Genomic DNA, 18,459 nt, shown 5'->3' on the forward strand with positions numbered 1-18,459 from the left:
TAGCGATAGATTATAACACTCTTTTTGTACTTAAGCCTATCAAGAAAATCATTGGTTGACTCGTTACTGAATGGTTTGAGCATCATGGCTTGTGTTACTAAGTCAGCTATAGGTCTTTTTTCGAAAAAATTATTTTTAATTGCAGTCAATAAGACAGGAATACTTCTACAACCTTGGGCAGCCGTATGGGCTTTCCCTGAGAGATGACTGTAAGTATGGTGGAATAAAAGCCAGTGGTTAGTCTCTCGTGCTTCCACATTTTGGCTACAGAATTCATCAAATATTTCATGACAAATTCTTAAAAAATAGGGGAGTTCTAGAAGGTCGCCATTAAATGATGGTACTAAATTAGTAATGCTGGCTGATATAGCCATTGTACCTTTTTCAAGTTGGTGAGATGCGTAAAGTTCTTGAAGTTGAGGTTGCAGGTGATGTGGAGGGTCTGGACGTGGAGCACTGATATTGTGGGTTGCTGGAACTAGTTGGTTCGGCACATCAGATGTCGACTGTTCTGGTGCGAGGCCACTTAAGATTTTTTCGAGAGGTTCGTCCAGGAATCTCCTTGCTGGAACTCGTGTTGGAATTGGTGAAAATCTATTTAGATGTTGGCCTGCAATGGTGGATAGCAGATGATTGAGATGATAATGTCTGTGGGTTACAATCTGTGTGAGTATTGGATTCTTGCAGTTCTGGTTGTTGCTTTTCATGGCTGGCTACTGAGTCTTTGCACGGTGTCCTGCTGTAGGGTTTCGTAGTTCTCTTATGAAAAACTCGGCGGTGTGCTGAGGAAAAAAAATTCGGCCTGGGAGAGTTCACAGAATACGAACAATTTCTCAAGGAAGATCTACAGAAGTTCGGGCGCCAGTTAAGGGTGCAGGAACACACTGTGCGTTTTTAAAAAGACTTTATTCAGGCCGAGCCTGTACACTACAACTACATGATACAGAATATTGTTTAAGAATCCTTTACATTGTTTCTAATACCGTATTTATATGAAACAGTTACATTGATAACATTGGGGGAAGCTAGATTAGAAATTACACAATAAACAATAACAACTGATTAAACCAATTTGGTAATGGATTGCAAATAAGATATCAGTAATGGATTGGAATAATTACATAGAAGATAATATTAGGGGAAGCTAGATTGGACATTACACAATAAACAATAACAACTGATTAGACCAATTTAGTAATTGGTTGTAAATAAGATATCAGTAATGGGTTGGATCAGTACATAGAAAGATAATCTAAATGTAGATTATGATGTCTACAACAAATCTCATGTCCGAGGCATGTCGCATATGAAACCTTAGACCAGTTATAGAATAGACATCCTAGGAAGTCTAGCCACTGAAGCCAACATCTACAGCCAAATCCACCCATCTTGACGTCACAACCAAGCTAACAACAATGCATTGTTCAACAACAATGTAAGTTACACACCACAAACTCAAAAAAGTTTTCTTTAAACGGAGTACACACGTACGTTTGCCTCGGGTGAGCATACGTGTATGGGCTTGCATTCGCACGTGTGGACACTGTTCGCTGAGGCATGTGGGCGAACCGGAACCCTGTCGGTATTTTGGCGTGCTCAAAGGCGCCTCGGGCGAGCATTGAATGTACGTGTGGACGCGATTTTGCCATACGGGTGAGGCAAAACGTAAACATTGAAGGCGTCATAACCTAATTCCAATGAATTAGGTTAATGAATGACAAATCAAATTGTGATCAAATAACTAATTGTAAATTGTAGGATTTTTGTAATTTTGTAGGATATGTGGATTGTCAAATATTTAAATAGAAACATGCATGGAATATATAATTTGTATCATGATTAACAAATTTAGAACTGCATAATTTAAGTGAAAAAAGCTTCTCTAAAGGGTTCCTACAAGAAAGTATAGCTCAAATATTATTTTACTGTGGCTATCAAATCATCTTGTGTTTGTTTCATGTTATCAATCAGAGTTGTTAATTAAAATTGTAATCTTCAATATGATATTATACGTTTTAGATAGCTAGGCTATCTATAAAGAGATTTATTCAAACTTTGAACTAGTTTTCCCTTAAAGGTAAATCTTGAAGCTAATCTTTTGGAGAATCTGTTTTGTCATGTGTATGAGCAGAGTTAGTTTAAAATGGGCAGCAATTTAGTATTTGATTCAATTTATGGCTAATTTCCTTAAAGAAGACTGTCAATTTTGTGAGACAGTGTTAAGTGCTTTGATTAGGTCATCAAAACTTCTGGAATTATTGTAGAATTTTTTTTTTGAGATTCAGAATAGATATTGGAAACCAACAAATGAATCGCCTAATGTCAAGAATCTCAAAGCTAGAGCCAATCGTTCTTGTGGAGTTATTGATTCCCTCATGATGATTATCATTATTGTTTAGATAACTAGTTGAATTAGATTCAGTATATTAACAAGATAATGTTTTGACAACCTAATAAAGTTTGAACTGTCAATCTTATGTCATGTAGCAATTTATTTCCTTACTTCAACCTACAATCTTTCAACCCACCAACATCGTTTGTCAAGTTTTATTTTTGATTTTATTATATAAGTCATTGAAATAAAATGATACTGCTGCAATTTGTGATAACTATCTTCAATGATGGAATTACGCCATTGTTGTCATGTGGAAAATCTACATCTACCATAATTCAAATTCAAATTCAAATTGAGTTTATTCACAGAAATCATTACAAATACAGTACACATGTATAAATAATATAAATACTTGTGAATTTTCCCCACATAGACAAGTCTGTGTGTGGGGAAAGAGTTCTAATGAAAAACAATTGATAGTGGAAAGAAAATTATAAATATTTACAATACAGTATAATTTGAAAAATAAAAGTTGGTTAAATGTAGTGGAGAAAGTATATGTTTTGAATTGAAGTAGTAAAATATAACTATTATGGTATATAGCTTTAACATGGCACACAAAATAAAATTTAGAACTTGAACAACGATAAATTATGAGCAATATATTGATGATATATATACTTTAATGTATATGATGGAGATAGATAAGATTTTTATCTAATTCATAAATATGATGATGAATACAAGAAAAATATTTACATAGTATCAAAATCGGTAAGAGGAGTAGATGAGCTGATCAGTGACATCCCTGCCGGTTTCAAATAACCACAAATTTAAAATTCGTTTGTATATGTTAAGGCTAAGGGGTTCTATTTGCTTTATGTAGGCGGGTATATTTCTATAAAGAATGTGGCATATGTAATGACTATTAAATCTATTGCAATTGCTAACCAATCTGGGTTGTAGAATTCCAAATATATTCATATTTCGTGTTTGATAGGGATGAATAAGAGGATTAAATATTGCATTTTTATTACTTCGGATGAAAATTAAAAGTGATTTTATGTATAGCTGTTGCACATCAAGGACCTGAAATTCTAGATAGGCCAGTTCTGTCGGATAGCGACTATCCTGGTTCAAGCAAGTCTTTACGATTGCTCGCTGTGCAATTCCGACAGCTCTCAAAGTGAATGAGGATGCCCCACCCCAGGCCAGGATTCCATAATTTATAATTGATTGAACATAGGCGAAGTATGTCCTTCTCAATTGATTGACTGAAAGAACCTCCCTCAACTGTCAAAATGCATATATTAGTCTATGAATGCAACATTTGAGGTATTCCATATGAGGAGTCCAACAAAGCCTGCAATCTATGAAGACTCCAATATATTTGTATTTTTCCACCTGTTCAAGCGTCTCACAATTACAGGTAAGTGACAGGTGGTCATTACATGAGTGAAGCTTGAGACATTCTTGAACTGGCATACTATTTTTCATAAAATATATTGGCAAATAATTATTATTGAACGAGAATCCTAATCCTGATTTGCAGCATTTATTTAGGATTTTCGTTCAATAATAATTATATATTAATTAGCATTTGAATAAATGCATTCTCTATTTAATTCCATCTGTAACTATTGGCAAATATTTGGTTTTAACAATATTGAGTGTGAGTTTATTTTGATCGAGCCACTTCTTCACATGTAAAAGGTCTTTTGAGGCCTCACTGAAAGCGTCCCGCCAAGTACGTCCACAGGAAACCAATGCAGTATCGTCGGCAAACAGGAACAGTTAGCCATTCAACTGCAATCTACTTATATTATTAATATAAATTAGGAATAGTATAGGACCTAGTGTGCTTCCTTGTATAACTTCATAATCAACGGGCATAGAGTCACTACCAATTCCATTTATATAAACTGACTGTCTCCTGCTCTGGAAGTAACTCTCAAACCACCTCAATAAACCATCTCTGATTCCATAGAGCTCCATTTTTCTCAAAAGCTTCAGTCTATCCACAGAGTCAAATGCTTTTGCAAGATCTAGAAACGTGATTAAAACATGTTTCTGATCTTCCACCCTCTGCGTGATCTCTTTTGTTATATCAAACAGAGCATGTGATGTATTTTTATCCATTCTAAAGCCATATTGATTATTTGCTATGATGTTATTTGTTTCTAGATAATTCTGTAATTGGTTTTTCACTGCTTTTTCGAGGATCTTTGAAAATATGCTCAGCATAGAAATAGGTCTGTGATTACTTATAAGATTTTTTAGCACCAGATTTAAAAATAGGAATGACTTTTGCCATTTTAAAAGCATTTGGAAACTGGCCTGTTCGGATTCACATTACTTATGTGAAGAAGAGGCTCAATCACCACGTCAATGTGTTCTTTTATGAATTTTGAATCAATGTTATCAAGCCCTGGAGCAGAGCCACCACGCATCCCCTTCAAGACCATGTCTTCGTGTCGTCTGCAAATCAGATAGCTTTTTGAATGCCGAGGCATACGTGGATCGCGCCCACAAGGACGTACAGTGAATGTTGAGGCATATGTACATACGATTGTTCGCGCGAATCTGTACGGACGTGTGTACAAGGCTATAATCTCTTTACGATGCGTGACGTCAAGGTGGGTGGATTTGGCAGTAGATGTTGGCTTCATCGACTTTCAGTATGAATATACAATGAGCCGTGTCTATTCTATAACTGGTCTAAGTATGAAACCAACCTGTGTTGTAAAATCAGAGCTTACTCACTGCTTGTGACAGATGTTCCAGGCCTCGCCTGTGTCGCGCGAGACATCACTCTGAGCATGCGCTCCAGCCACTGTCTACTGCCAGCACTGAGCACTGTCTGTCACTGCTCATGCTCAGTCTGTATTTCAGCCTTGTAATAACCGAAAATCACGAGACAAGCGACAGAGACATGCAAAAGACATGCATGTCTCATTAAATTTGATAAGACACGACACGCGTCTTAAGACGTGTAAAGACGCGTGTCTTGCAACACCAGTCCACCAGTGTGTAGCCCGTCTAAATCACTCTTCATCTCTATAATAGAACCATCATCATCATCATCATCCAGCTCATACTAGACTTTAAATACCTATGTAAAATAAGTTTCAAACATCTACTGTCATATTTCCAAATTGTAACATAAGCATCAGATAGAAAACTTTTCTGTAGAGTCTGTTTACATTGTTTTCCATAGCAGATTGTGTCTATTTCAGCTGGAGTTTACCATGTGAATGAATAATAATTTACATCCTTCTGAAATAGACACAATCTGAAGTTTTCCATAGTGAGGTCCACGTTATAATGGCAGTGGATGAAGATAGAAGAATAGCGATGCCGATTCTCTGAATTAATTAATTATATTACTGTCAAAAACATAATTGGCATCGTTGTGTACCTATAAAAGGATAGTACCACCGGTTTTGTCAAATGATAGACAAGGATAGCAAAACCAAAGTTGATCAAATACTGTCATTATAACGTGGACCTCACTATATCCGATGATGACGTCACGATTTGGAGATTTGGCAGTAGATAGTGGCTTCAGAGGCTAGACTTCGCAGTGTGTCTCTTCTGTAACTAGTCTTATGCTGGGACCGCGACCAAGAGTGGATTGCTCATGCTCAGATTATTATTTTGTTTGTTTGTGACTTTGTGTTGTTGATGTTTGTACTTTGTAGGTTACCGAATCAAAATATTGTAAACTGCAGATTGCACCTTTCGTAAATAAATATGGGTGAGTTGAAGCAATGAATTATGAATTGGTTGATTTCTAATAAATGAGAATTAAAAGTTATATAATTATATAAAGTTATATTCTACTCCATGAGTGAATATTTTGATGCACACAAAGACAACATAGCCTGACCTGCCATCATAAAAGTAAATTCATGACGCCATCTATCCAGATTCCAGTTCACTGGTCTTTGATGAAAAAAAAGGAATTATAACAATAGAGTTACATTTTATCAATAGGCTACAAGCTGTTACATTGAAGTGTATTCTTGGTACCGGCTAACGTTACTAATTACGGCACATTTGTATCTCAATTATTTTTGAAGATGTCGACTTTTTTTTGAAAGAGGAAGAAAAAATAAGTGTTGGTAGCTGAATAACAATTTCAATTGATAAAATTTGATATTAATACTAATAACAAATATTGAATATTGCCTAACCTATAATGTTTTTACTAGCACCATAGAGTTGTAGAGTTATAGGGCCGGTTTCCGAGCTCCGGATCTATAAGTTCTGGACTTACAGAGAGGTAGGACTGAAATAAGCTCTCGGGTCTAAATTGACTTTCTGAGTCACGATTTCATCTTCTAAACTCCGGAGTCTATCAAGTTCTCGACTTATTTGAGTCCAGGACTCTAACGCATTAAACGTGAGGGAAATTCACAATATCTTGCTGTTGTTTTGTTGGCATTATAGCAAAACGGAAACAGCTGATTACAGCGGGACAATTCAAATGAGCATGCTCTTGCTCTTCAAACTATATTGTAAAAATAAGTTCCGATTTCTTTGTTGGCTTATTCAAAGCAAAACCTTTGAAAGGTGAATGAATAAACATTTCATTTTACGTTATGCTATTATTGATCATTGATTCTAACCAGTGATTTTGGAATAAAAATTTCATTAGGCTATTGAGTTTGAAAACGTATTTGTTTTGAAAAAAAAACTGGAGTAATAATTTATTATTGTTACTATTATTAATATGTTGAATAATAACATTCAGATTGGAATATAAATTCCAAGGCAATCCTTGTATTATTTCGCTTGAACATTTTTAGGTTATGTTACAGTCGTAAAATGAGGTTAGTTTCTTACGCATATTTCTGATACAATTTTATTCCAAAATGAACTTGCAAACTATAAAAATTATGAATTTAGATGGACTAATCCAAATAATTTAGGTATTCCATGATATCTATTTGGCTTTTTATCTACTCCAAAACAATAACTGAATTGTGTTTGCTCAGTTAAGTCTAGAACTTGAATTTAAACCCTACCCCAGTCGAGGGTTTAAAATCATGCTGTTTTAAGTCCTGGACTTAACGATTTTTGATAAATCCTTGACTCAGAAAGAGTTGAGAATCTAATTCAAGTCCTGGACTTATAAGCCCTTCAATCAGAAAGCGAAATTATAAACTTCAGGGTCTAATATGATCTTTAAACTCCAGAGTCTATTTAAGTCCTCAACTACGTTAATGCTCTAACTCAGAAAGCCAATTTTCTGACTCCAGAGTTTAAAGCCAGTTAAAGTCTAGAACTTAGCTAAATTCCATGCTCGGAAACCGGCCCATGGAGTTGTTGCACTATGCTAAAGGTCACAAATTTAAAGGAAGACAACTGTATATTGTCATCGGTTTTTGTAATTGCTCGATGAGAAAGATTCCGTTTCAACTTGTTCGATTACTAATTCAAGAGTTCAATATTCATTTTAATGTTTTTTATTATTTTTTTACAAACTTAAATTATTTTGATATATTTGAATTCTAATTCAATTTACATCTTCCCCCATTATTGATATTCTTTTTTTGAAAAAAATTGGTAACTCCAGTGGGTACTAAAATTGTAAAGTCTCATTTAGGAACAGTATTGATAATTGAAGTTTTGATAGGAAAAATATCAAAAATGTGCCGGCTTTTGCCTGAAAAATGTTTAGAATATTTTTATATGAAGCTCACCATTACGGCTGACAACATTTTCTCCTGTGAATACCATTGATGAAACCTTAAGCTAGTTTTAGACTATGTATCCAATTTATCCAATATCGTGATCGATGACCAGGCTTCCCCGGATAGATCGTGTCAAAAATTAAAACTGTATTCTACACATAGATGGCGGCCTCACAGACCAGCATAGTCATCATTTCAAAAATCCTCTATAGTCTGTGTAAAATAAGTTTAGACTTGGCCCTCCATCCGAAGAAATTATAAGGTTGCCAATTCGTGTAAAATTGTAACTTTCTCAAATTTCCAATTCAACGTCAGAATTGGATGTAGAATATCATCCCCGATATCCTACTAGTGCTAGAAAAGGGTTGAAGTATTAAAAGGAAATTCAACTTTTATGATAAAATTGGAAACATCGCGAAAGTTTGTTTTTCTTTTGAATATCACTTCTCTCAGAATCATGGGGCATCTTAAAGCGTAATAATTTTATATCAATTTAACGGGGAGAATGTATTTTATAATTAATGATTATGTTCGTCAATGTCGAGACATTTCAAGCAAAAACATGAACTTTTCGACATGCTGGAAACTTTTTTGTTTCAAAAGATAAGTAGGTTGTGAAAGCAAGAAAGTTTCTCAGAAATGATTGAAATTATTCTTCCAATTGTCAAAAGTACTCGGAAGAATGTATTTAGGCCTCTCAGGAGTTTCAAAGTCAAGGATAGCGGCTGAATGGTGTGCCACTATATGCTATCAAGAGCTGGGATCAACAAAAACAAAATACAGAACAATTGAAAAAATCAGCAACTGCAAGCCACATGATTATGAATAGTGAAAATGACAACCTCGCCTCGAATAATCCAAGCAGTGTTTCATTACAGCCTTTCTAGAAGCAATCAGCCACTTACGTTTGAAATAATTCAGTCAAATATCTCGTAAATTGCCAGCTTTTAGCATACAATTTGGTACACAATGCATACCATGCAGGCGCTCTCCTCACTTTAAAATTCCTTGGAGTCCAAAATACGATCTTCCAACTACTTTTGACAATTGAAAAAAAATTAAATTATTTCTGAGAACCTTTCTTGCTTTCACCACCCATTTATCTTTTTGTAATCAATAAACCATTATTCTATTTGATATTGATCAAGCTCAGCCACATTTTACATTGATATAATCAATAAATCATAATTCCTCAATTCAGTTTTTGCTCACTCACTCACTGTCTTTTAAATACTTGTATAGTCCAGTCAATGAAATATTGAACAGGGAAAATTTTGGAACATAATTTTTGACCCCGTAGCTCTTTAAGGGTAAGTAAGGGGGAAAACATATCAAAAGTCCTCACTCCTATCCCCTGTGCTAAGATGGTGGGGGTGGTTTGAAAGTGCCATATTTTGTTTTTTGAATACCTATATCTCGAACAATATGCGCCTTTTGGAATTGTTGTCAAACACTATCATAATATTAAAGCGAAATTCCATAAATCAAATTGATTAATTGATGTATCAAATTATCCTACAAGTTTCATTTCCAATATTTTTCTATATCTCTCATAGTTTTCTAGGTATTAGCTTTCTAAGGTATCACACTTTGAAGAAAAACCCTACCGGCTCCGATTTTTCCATCTTTTTGGCCTTATAACTTTTCAACGATTCATCCGTGCTAATCATGGGCTCATAGAGCCTCTTCAATTTCATCTATGGTCTCATTATTTTACGCATCTCCCAACGATTGTTGCAGCCGTTATAGTGTTGAGTGTGAAATCTTCAGTTCAACAACAATAGATAAATTTTCAGGGAAATTGGGAGGGGATATTGGAACATAATATTTGACTTCGCAGCTTTGTTTGAACTAGTTAGAAGGTGAACATACTAAAAGTCCTCATTCCTTCTCCTTGAGCTTAAGGGATGAGGGTAGTTTAAAAGTTGAATTTTTTTTCATTTCTGGCTGACACGCATGTAACTGGGAAAAAATGCATTTCAGTAACATGGCTAACTAAGTAAAAATGAAGCTGAATAAATTTCCTACAAGGTTTGTACAGTGGAGTTTTGTGATATCTTCTTTAGTTTTTGAGATATTCACTTTTAAAAGTGTAAAATCTTTGTAAAGACAGTTATTCTTCCAACTTTTTGCTCTTTCAGGGCTTATTACTCAAGAACAATACATCGAAACAATGTATTTTTTTACACAGGGGGTAGGAGTGAGGACTTTTAGTATGATTACTCCCTTACTATCCTTGAAAGAAGAGAGCTACGGGGTCAAAAATTGTGTTCCAAAATTTTCCCTCTATAGTCTTTCATTAACTGGACTAAAGGAGTATTTAAAAGACAGTGAGTTGTAGAGCATTCAATTCTCTTCGATTTAATGTATTATTTCATCATTTTATGCTTTCCATCAATTTTTATAGCAGTTTTAGTGTTGAGTGTGGTAGATCTGAGGACTTTTTATACAGAGTGGGTGAAAACAACCTCGCCTCGAATAATCCAAGCAGTGTTTCATTACAGCCTTTCTAGAAGCAATCAGCTACTTACGTTTGAAATAATTCAGTCAAATATCTCGTAAATTGCCAGCTTTTAGCATACAATTTGGTACACAATGCATACCATGCAGGCGCTCTCCTCACTTTAAAACTCCTTGGAGTCCAAAATACGATCTTCCAACTACTATTGACAATTGAAAAAAAATTAAATTATTTCTGAAAAACTTTCTTGCTTTCACCACCCATTTATATCTTGAAACAAAAAAGTTTCCAGCATGTCGAAAAGTTCATGTTTTCTGCTTGAAATGTCTCGACATTGACGAACATAATCAAAAATATTATAAAATACATTCTCCCCGTTAAATTGATATAAAATTATTACGCTTTAAGATGCCCCATGATTCTGAGAGAAGTGATATTCAAAAGAAAAACAAACTTTCGCGATGTTTCCAATTTTATCATAAAAGTTGAATTTCCTTTTAATACTTCAACCCTTTTCTAGCACTAGTAGGATATCGGGGATGATATTCTACATCCAATTCTGACGTTGAATTGGAAATTTGAGAAAGTTGCAATTTACACGAATTGGCAACCTTATAATTTCTTCGGATGGAGGGCCAAGTCTCAACTTATTTTACACAAACTGTAAAGAAAAAAAGCTCCTCCCAATGAGCCACCTTGATAGATAGGATGTTCTTGAACGCGGTAGGTGAGCGCCCCCTAACTGTATGTGGCAGGCAGTTGAACATCTTGATTGCTAGCACCGGAAAACAATCCCCAACCTTAGACAGTTGACGGCGTGGAACATCCAAGTTGGTGCTCCCCCGAGTATTGTAAGTGTGCACTTCCTCTCTTTTTGTGAACATAGACTGATGTTTTTTGATGTGCAAGAGTGATGCCAATATGTAAAGTCCATACACAGTATGGATGCCTAGGCGTTGAAATATGGGCTGGCAGTGAGCATCAAACTTGCTATAAGTCATCACAGGAAGTGCCTTTTTAGAAGCAGGAGAATGTCAGCATGAGCTGAATGACCCCACACAAGTATTCCATACTGTATATGACAGCTAAACACAGCATGAGACAGCATCAGCAGTCTTTGGGATCTCAGAAGTCCTCTCATTTTCCGGAGCAAATAGACCACTCTAGAAAGTTTTCTACAGATTTTGATGATGTGAGGTTCCCATGACAACTTGGTGTCCATGCTGAAGCCAAGCAAGGTGACAGGAGCAGCACTGGCAACTGCTGTTCTGGCCAGTGTACACAGCATGTCTTGGGTTTTGCTCTCATTCAACTTTAGCTTATTTGTGCAAAACCAATTCTTTGCCTCTTCAAAAAGCTCGTGAGCCTTCAGCTTAGCTTCCTCTGGCCCCTTGCCCTGACCCAAGATGGTTGTATCATCCGCAAAAAGCAGGCTGGAGTTCCACAGATGCATGTCATTTATCATGATTAGGAATAACAGTGGTCCTAGCACAGAGCCCTGGGGTACTTCGTGTGGTACTTCTGCTCTATCTGAAGTAGCACCCATGATGGATACGACCTGCTGTCTGTTACCAAGGTAATCAACAACCATACCCCATGCTCTGCCCTGAAAACCGTACATTTTCAACTTCCTGAGCAGGACTTCATGGGAGACACAGTCGAATGCCTTTGACAAGTCACATAGAACAAGGCCAAGTGATCTATGTTCTTCAAAAGCATTGTTGATCCTCTCCACAAGACTAATCTCAAATGAGGTCAATCTCCCCCTTCTGAATCCGTGCTGCCGGCATGGAAATGTCGGCACAATGGGGACTGAACGAAAGTTTCCAACATCATCAGGACAGCCCTTCTTGAAAAATGGCACCGTTTTAGACACTTTGAGACAGTCCGGAAAAACACCCTCAGACAGACATGCATCCACTGGCAGTAGAAGTGGGCCAGCCAGTATATATGCCACGCTTTTCAGGATGTATGTGGATAGACTATAGAAGTCCTGAATGTAGGTTGTCTTGAAGTTCATGATTATATTGAGCAGCTCACTCTCACTCAGCAAACAAAATTGATCAATTTCATGAGGAGTCTCAGGTACCAGGGAAACTGGGTCAATAGTTGAAGCCGAAATCACTCCCACTATCTCAGCTACTGACTTCAGAAACGCCTCATTGACCTCATCGGGACTCTTTTTACACCTTACTTGTGGTCTGTGCTTGTAGGAGTCATTGATGAGATTCCACACTGCCTTTGTAGGACTATCAGATCTCTCAATGTAACTATTATTAGACTCTCTTTTTGTGCTGTCAATCTCTTATTTGTAGACCTGCTTGGCTCTAAGGTAGTTCCTGTATTCCACACCCTGCAATGATGGATTTCCTCTATATAAAGTATACAGTGCGGTAACAAGCAGTTTGATCCTCCTCAACTCTGGAGTATACCAATCATTCTGGTGTCTGGCCTTCTTTTTCCTGTTTACTCCATGCTGAATAACTGGCCTGAAGGACACTGCTGGGCATGATTGGTCATAGACCTTTTACAATTTACTGGAAAAAATGTTGAATCTGTCCTCAGCCGATGATGTCATGCTGCAAAGAAAATCCCAATTCACATCAGAAAGGTGCTGCCTAAACACTTCCACATTTTCATCTGACACTCCTCACATGAAACCTGTATTTGGACATCCACTCTGAACAATCTACATCTCTCATGAATCACATCTACCAACACTGCACAGTGGTCTGCCATCACTAAATTGAATATTTTCAAAACATTTTTAAGTCTGTCCACCTTTATATCATCAGAGTTCTGATGAACATTGAAATCACCACCTATGTACAAACTATCAGCACGATGAGACACAAAATGAAGACAATGTTCAAGCTGGACAATAAATTGATTAAAAAATTGAACATTTGAGTTTGTAGACAACAATTACTACCAGCGACAAGTTTTCAATAAAAACATCAACAGCCTCAAACACAAATTCAACATAGAAGGTACTATGCTCTCAACATTCAAGTTAATATCACAGTGAATAGCCATTCCACCATTTTTATGGGCTGTATAACAGAATTAAATACAAACTGGTTTGTCCATACTCAATTTTATTGTAAAAATCAGTTTCTTCTTTTTCAAGCCAGTGTTCACATACACATAGAACATTTGGTTTAGTATTTCCAAGGAAAAGTGTCAACAAGTCAAGTTTTGAACGTAGTCATTGTACATTAATAAAACATAATCGTAGGCTAGATTCTGAAACTGTATTTGTAGCAGAGCTACATGTAGCTCAGCTATATAGCCCTGCTACAAGTTCAAAAAGTGACACTGGAGATCTGCTATATAGCAGTTTTAAATCTACGTTTACACTATGTAGCTGGAGAGCTATATAGCAGAGCTATATAAAATTTGAGCTACATATAGATCTGCTAGATGTAGCTCTGCTATAAGTAGATTTTAACGCTAATTTTATGATGTTTGGAATAAAGTTCACTGTTCAGTTCCCAGCCAGATGCCGAAGAAGAAGGTCACTGCTTTCGCCGCAGCTACTGTGATATTTTCAGCACAGAGAATAGAATGAAGATTTTGGATAAGACCCTCCCTTCAGGCTAGAAAACTATACAGTAGTACTGGACCTTTTAGTCCAGTCAAAGAAAGATTATAGAGGGAAAAGTTGGGAAGACAATTTTTGACCCCGCAGTTCTGTTTAGGGTAGTTAGGAGGAAAACATATCAAAAGTCCCCACCCCTACCCCCTTTGCTAAGGGGGTGGGGGTGGTTTAAAGGTACTATTTTTTGGTTTCTCGCATAAAACTCAAAAACTATGTATCCTAAGGACTTGACTGTCATATAACAAATTAAAGCTTAACACAATTTCCCACAATATTCATTCTGCAACTTTTTTTTATATCTCCACTAGTTTTCGAGATGCTTATCATAGGTTTGTCGAGCATTAAATTCTCTTTGAGATGATGTGCTATTTCACTATTCCAAGTTTTCCTCTCATTGTTATAGCAGCTTCAATGTAGGGGGTGAAATTTTCATTGCTGCAACAACTGATCGTTTGACCATGACATTTGAAGGGGGTGTCAGTGACACAATTTTTGACTTTGCAGCTTAATTTGGACTAGTTAGTAGGTGAACATAGCAAAAGTGCGCATCTTTATCCCCTCTGTTGAAGGTGTGGAACCGCTGAGTTAACACTTGTTGCAGCAATGAAAATTTCACCCCCTACATTGAAGCTGCTATAACAATGAGAGGAAAACTTGGAATAGTGAAATAATACAACATTTCAAAGAGATTTCAATGCTTGACAAACCTACGATAAGCATCAGTTTTTATGATGCATTGTTGGTGAGGTAAAAGCCCTGAAAGAGCAAAACATTGGATAAAAACCTGTTATTCCAAAAATTACACACCTTCAAGAGCAAATATCTCGGGAACTGTTGGGAATATCACAAAATTCCACTCAACAAAAAGTGTAGAGAATTTATCAAGCTTCATTTTTGAATAGTTATTTCAGTCAGTTGAACGCATTGTTCTCTAGATATGAGCGTGGAAGCAAAACGCTGCAAAATGCAACTTTTAAACCACACTCATACCCTTATTCCCATGAGTTGGGAATGGGGACTTTTGATATGTTCTCCTCCAAACTAGTCTTAACAAAGCTGCAAAGTCAAAATTTTTGTTTAAAAGATCCCCTCCAAATTCCTTTGTCAATTGGTCTATTGTTGCAAAAATTGAGATTTCACACTCAACACTAAAGATGCTACAAAAAGTGTAGGGAAATTCATAAAAGCGTGGAATTATACATCAAATTGAAGAGAATATAATGCCTTATAAGCTCATCATCAGCATGGTTTTTTTCCGTCGATTTTTAAAAAGTTCTAAGAGCAAAAATATAAAAAAATTGGTGGCAAACATGTATTTTTCCAAAAATGTCACACTTCAAGAGCGGATATTTCGAAAACTAGTGGAGATATAAAAAAAGTTGTGGATTGAATATTGTGGGAAATTATGTAAGCTTTAATTTGTTATATGAGAGTCAAGTCCTTAGGATACATAGTTTTTGAGTGTAATGCTAGAAACCAAAAAATGGTACCTTTAAACCACCCCCACCCCCTTAGCACAGTGGGTAGGGGTGGGGACTTTTGATATGTTTACCTCCTCACTGCCCTCAACAGAACTGTGGGGTCAAAAATTGTCTTCCCAACTTTTCCCCCTATACCCTTTTTTGAGCATTTATTGCCTGGACTATTTTGAAAGACCTAAATGAGGATGATAAGAGACGATTTGACTCATGAAATTCGTTGTGATGGTAGTTTCAAGAACTTTCTTTGCATGACAAGTGGTGATTTTGAATATTTACTCAATGCAGTTGGACACGAAATTTCAAAAAAGATACCTCTTTCAGAGATGCAATTCCTGCCCGTGAAAAATTGGCAATTACTTTAAGATTGGTCATTTGTGCTCTGTGGAACATCAAGTCGTCAAATGATAATAATATCAAGTGACCTGGCTGTCTCAGGTCTGGTGTCAGAGTTTTCAGGTCGCAACTGATCAATTTTAGGGCCTCTGACATGACCTAACGACTGCTTTTTAGGCAGCCGGGACCGACGGCTTAACATGTCCATCCGAAACACGGGAGTGACCCGAGATAAATATCTTGCCCGGGCCGGGATTTGAACCCGGGCCTCTGAATCATAAAGTCGTGCAAAGAACGGTTAGGATTTAGGATTAGCAAGGGTTTTGTGGCAAAATCGTTTGTTAGGTCGGGTTGGGTTAGGTTTGGTTTGGTTAAGTACATAACCTATCTCATATTTATATAAAATAGGCGAACATGTTTGTTGTGATTAAAACCGTCCAACAATACGGTATATACATTTATATAATTATACTGAAATCCACTTACCAAGCTATCCTCATTTGGATTGTATTGAAAAAATATTTATTCATAAACATGTACAGGTCACAGGTACATTAGGAACAGCATCAATATACAAACAAACATAAACATGAAAAGTAGTAGAAGTAGTAAAAAGTAGTAACATTCTTGAACCTCCTATGTAAATAACAAAAATTGATGAACAACAATCACAAACCCACAGTGCGATCTGCAAACTCCTGCAGGGAGTACAGACACAATGACATTAAAAACTCCTTGAGTTTTATACTTAATTTTTTTATGTTCTCTATTGCCTGTAATTCCAAAGGCAGCATTTTGAAGTAATTCCTTCCTATGTAGTGCGTCTTTTTCTTGGAAAATTCTAACCTGTGTCTTTCAGTTATCCTCCAAAATCTAGTATTGTAGCCATGAGTCTCCTTCTCCTTAGTTCTTCTACAGGGTAATATTCCTAACATACATGATAACATCAAATACCTATTGCCTGTAAACTGTAAGAATGACAAGCTGTAAAAAAAAACCAGTTTACAGAGTCCATTCTTTTTAGATTCATAATTATTCTTAGTGCTATCTTCTGTTGAATGAGAATTCTATCAAGATTGCTCTTGGTCGTGGCTCCGTAAATGACCATAGGCATGATGGGAGTGTATTAGTGAGTGATAGAGCGTTTTCATAGTTAGAAGACTGCATTTATTCGACATTATTTGTCTTAAAGCCTGGATCTGTTGACAGCCCGGACTCGCAGTTGCTCCTTGGCTTATTCTTATCCTTTAAGAAGGCAAACATATTATAAAACGGCCATTTTGGGTCCGCATCTGCTCCCACACCACTTTTTGCCTTTTTAGAGTTTCGTTGATATTGGCCAATTAGGATTCTCATTTTTTCGACTTCTAATCTCTCCACATCCATTGCAACCGAAATTTCGTTCCACGCGTCCTGTTTTTTATTTCTATTTTTAAAATCAGCACTTTTAGCGTCCCATAGCCCAGGGTAATCCCTCAATAGTTCAACCAACTTTATAATATTGTCTTTATTCTAGTCAAATTAACTCTCCATTTTCGCACAATAATATAATTAATTATAAATCAGAAAGAAATGCTTGTAATGACAGTAGCCTACTAGCACTCTGACAAAAAATGAGTAAAGTATATAAGGTGATCAGGTGTAAATCCATGAGGCACCAAACAGCTGCGGCAGCCTTCCTTCAAGGACAGAGCAGCTACATCTAGCTCTGCTATAAACAAAAATTGACATATAGCAGAGCTATAATGTAGCAAAGCTACATGTAGCTCTAATTCTCTTATAGGTTTACCGAAAACTTTGGATAACTCAATTTCTGCTATGTAGCTGAGAAAATAGGCTTAAAACTGCTATATAGCAGATCTCCAGTGTCACTTTTTGAACATGTAGCAGAGCTATATACCCTATTTTTTCAGCTATATAGCAGATAATGTGCCATCCAAAATTTTCTGTAAACATCAAAGAGAATCTGAGCTATATGTAGCTGCTTTGCCCTTGAAGGAAGGCTGCCGCAGCTGTGTACTGCTGTTTGCAGCTGTTTGGTGCCTACTGGGTTTACACCAGATATACTGTACTCATTTGTTGTCAGAGTGCTATTAGGCTACTGCGCATTGCGAGCATTTCTTTTTGATTCATATAATAGTAGCTCTGTGAACAGTAGACCTCACGCAGTTTCCTCATCCACAAGTATCTGATGTCACCTGTTCTCACAATTTTAATTTAGTTGAATCACAATATTCACAGCTGAATAATAATTTACTCTTAAAAACTGTTATTTGTTTTCTCCAAGATCAAAAGCTCACTTATGTTAATAAACTTAGTTCACGTTTGAATTTGTATCCCATATGATGATTCATCCAGTTTCGTGATAATCTTTCCATCTAATAAAAAATATTTCTCTACTATTTTAAAATTATTTTTTTCAATCATGAATATTATAATTTCTTTGGCATTATTCCGTTCATTTACTTACTTACTTTACTCTATCCGGCTCTACGGTCCTGGGTGGACTTTGGCCTCCTTAACATAGTGCCTCCATTCGTCTCTATCCT

General features: G+C 36.4%; 1 protein-coding gene across 2 annotated transcripts in view; it reads left to right on the top strand.

Moving 5' to 3' along the window:
* Window positions 1-5,958: 5,958 nt before the first annotated feature.
* The window catches only part of LOC111057545 (myb/SANT-like DNA-binding domain-containing protein 4), a 61,775-nt gene continuing 49,274 nt past the window's right edge, over window positions 5,959-18,459 (top strand). The window contains exon 1 of one of the 2 annotated variants that reach the window (XM_022344978.2): window positions 5,959-6,092. In XM_022344978.2, the coding sequence (XP_022200670.2) occupies window positions 6,089-6,092 (4 nt within the window). In that variant the 5' untranslated portion in view covers window positions 5,959-6,088. The remainder of the gene's footprint in view (window positions 6,093-18,459) is intronic. The other variant, XM_039421424.1, reaches the window with a different exon arrangement.

The sequence above is a fragment of the Nilaparvata lugens genome, chromosome 2, assembly GCF_014356525.2.
Source record: "Nilaparvata lugens isolate BPH chromosome 2, ASM1435652v1, whole genome shotgun sequence".
In the NCBI taxonomy this organism is placed as follows: Eukaryota; Metazoa; Arthropoda; class Insecta; order Hemiptera; family Delphacidae; genus Nilaparvata; species Nilaparvata lugens.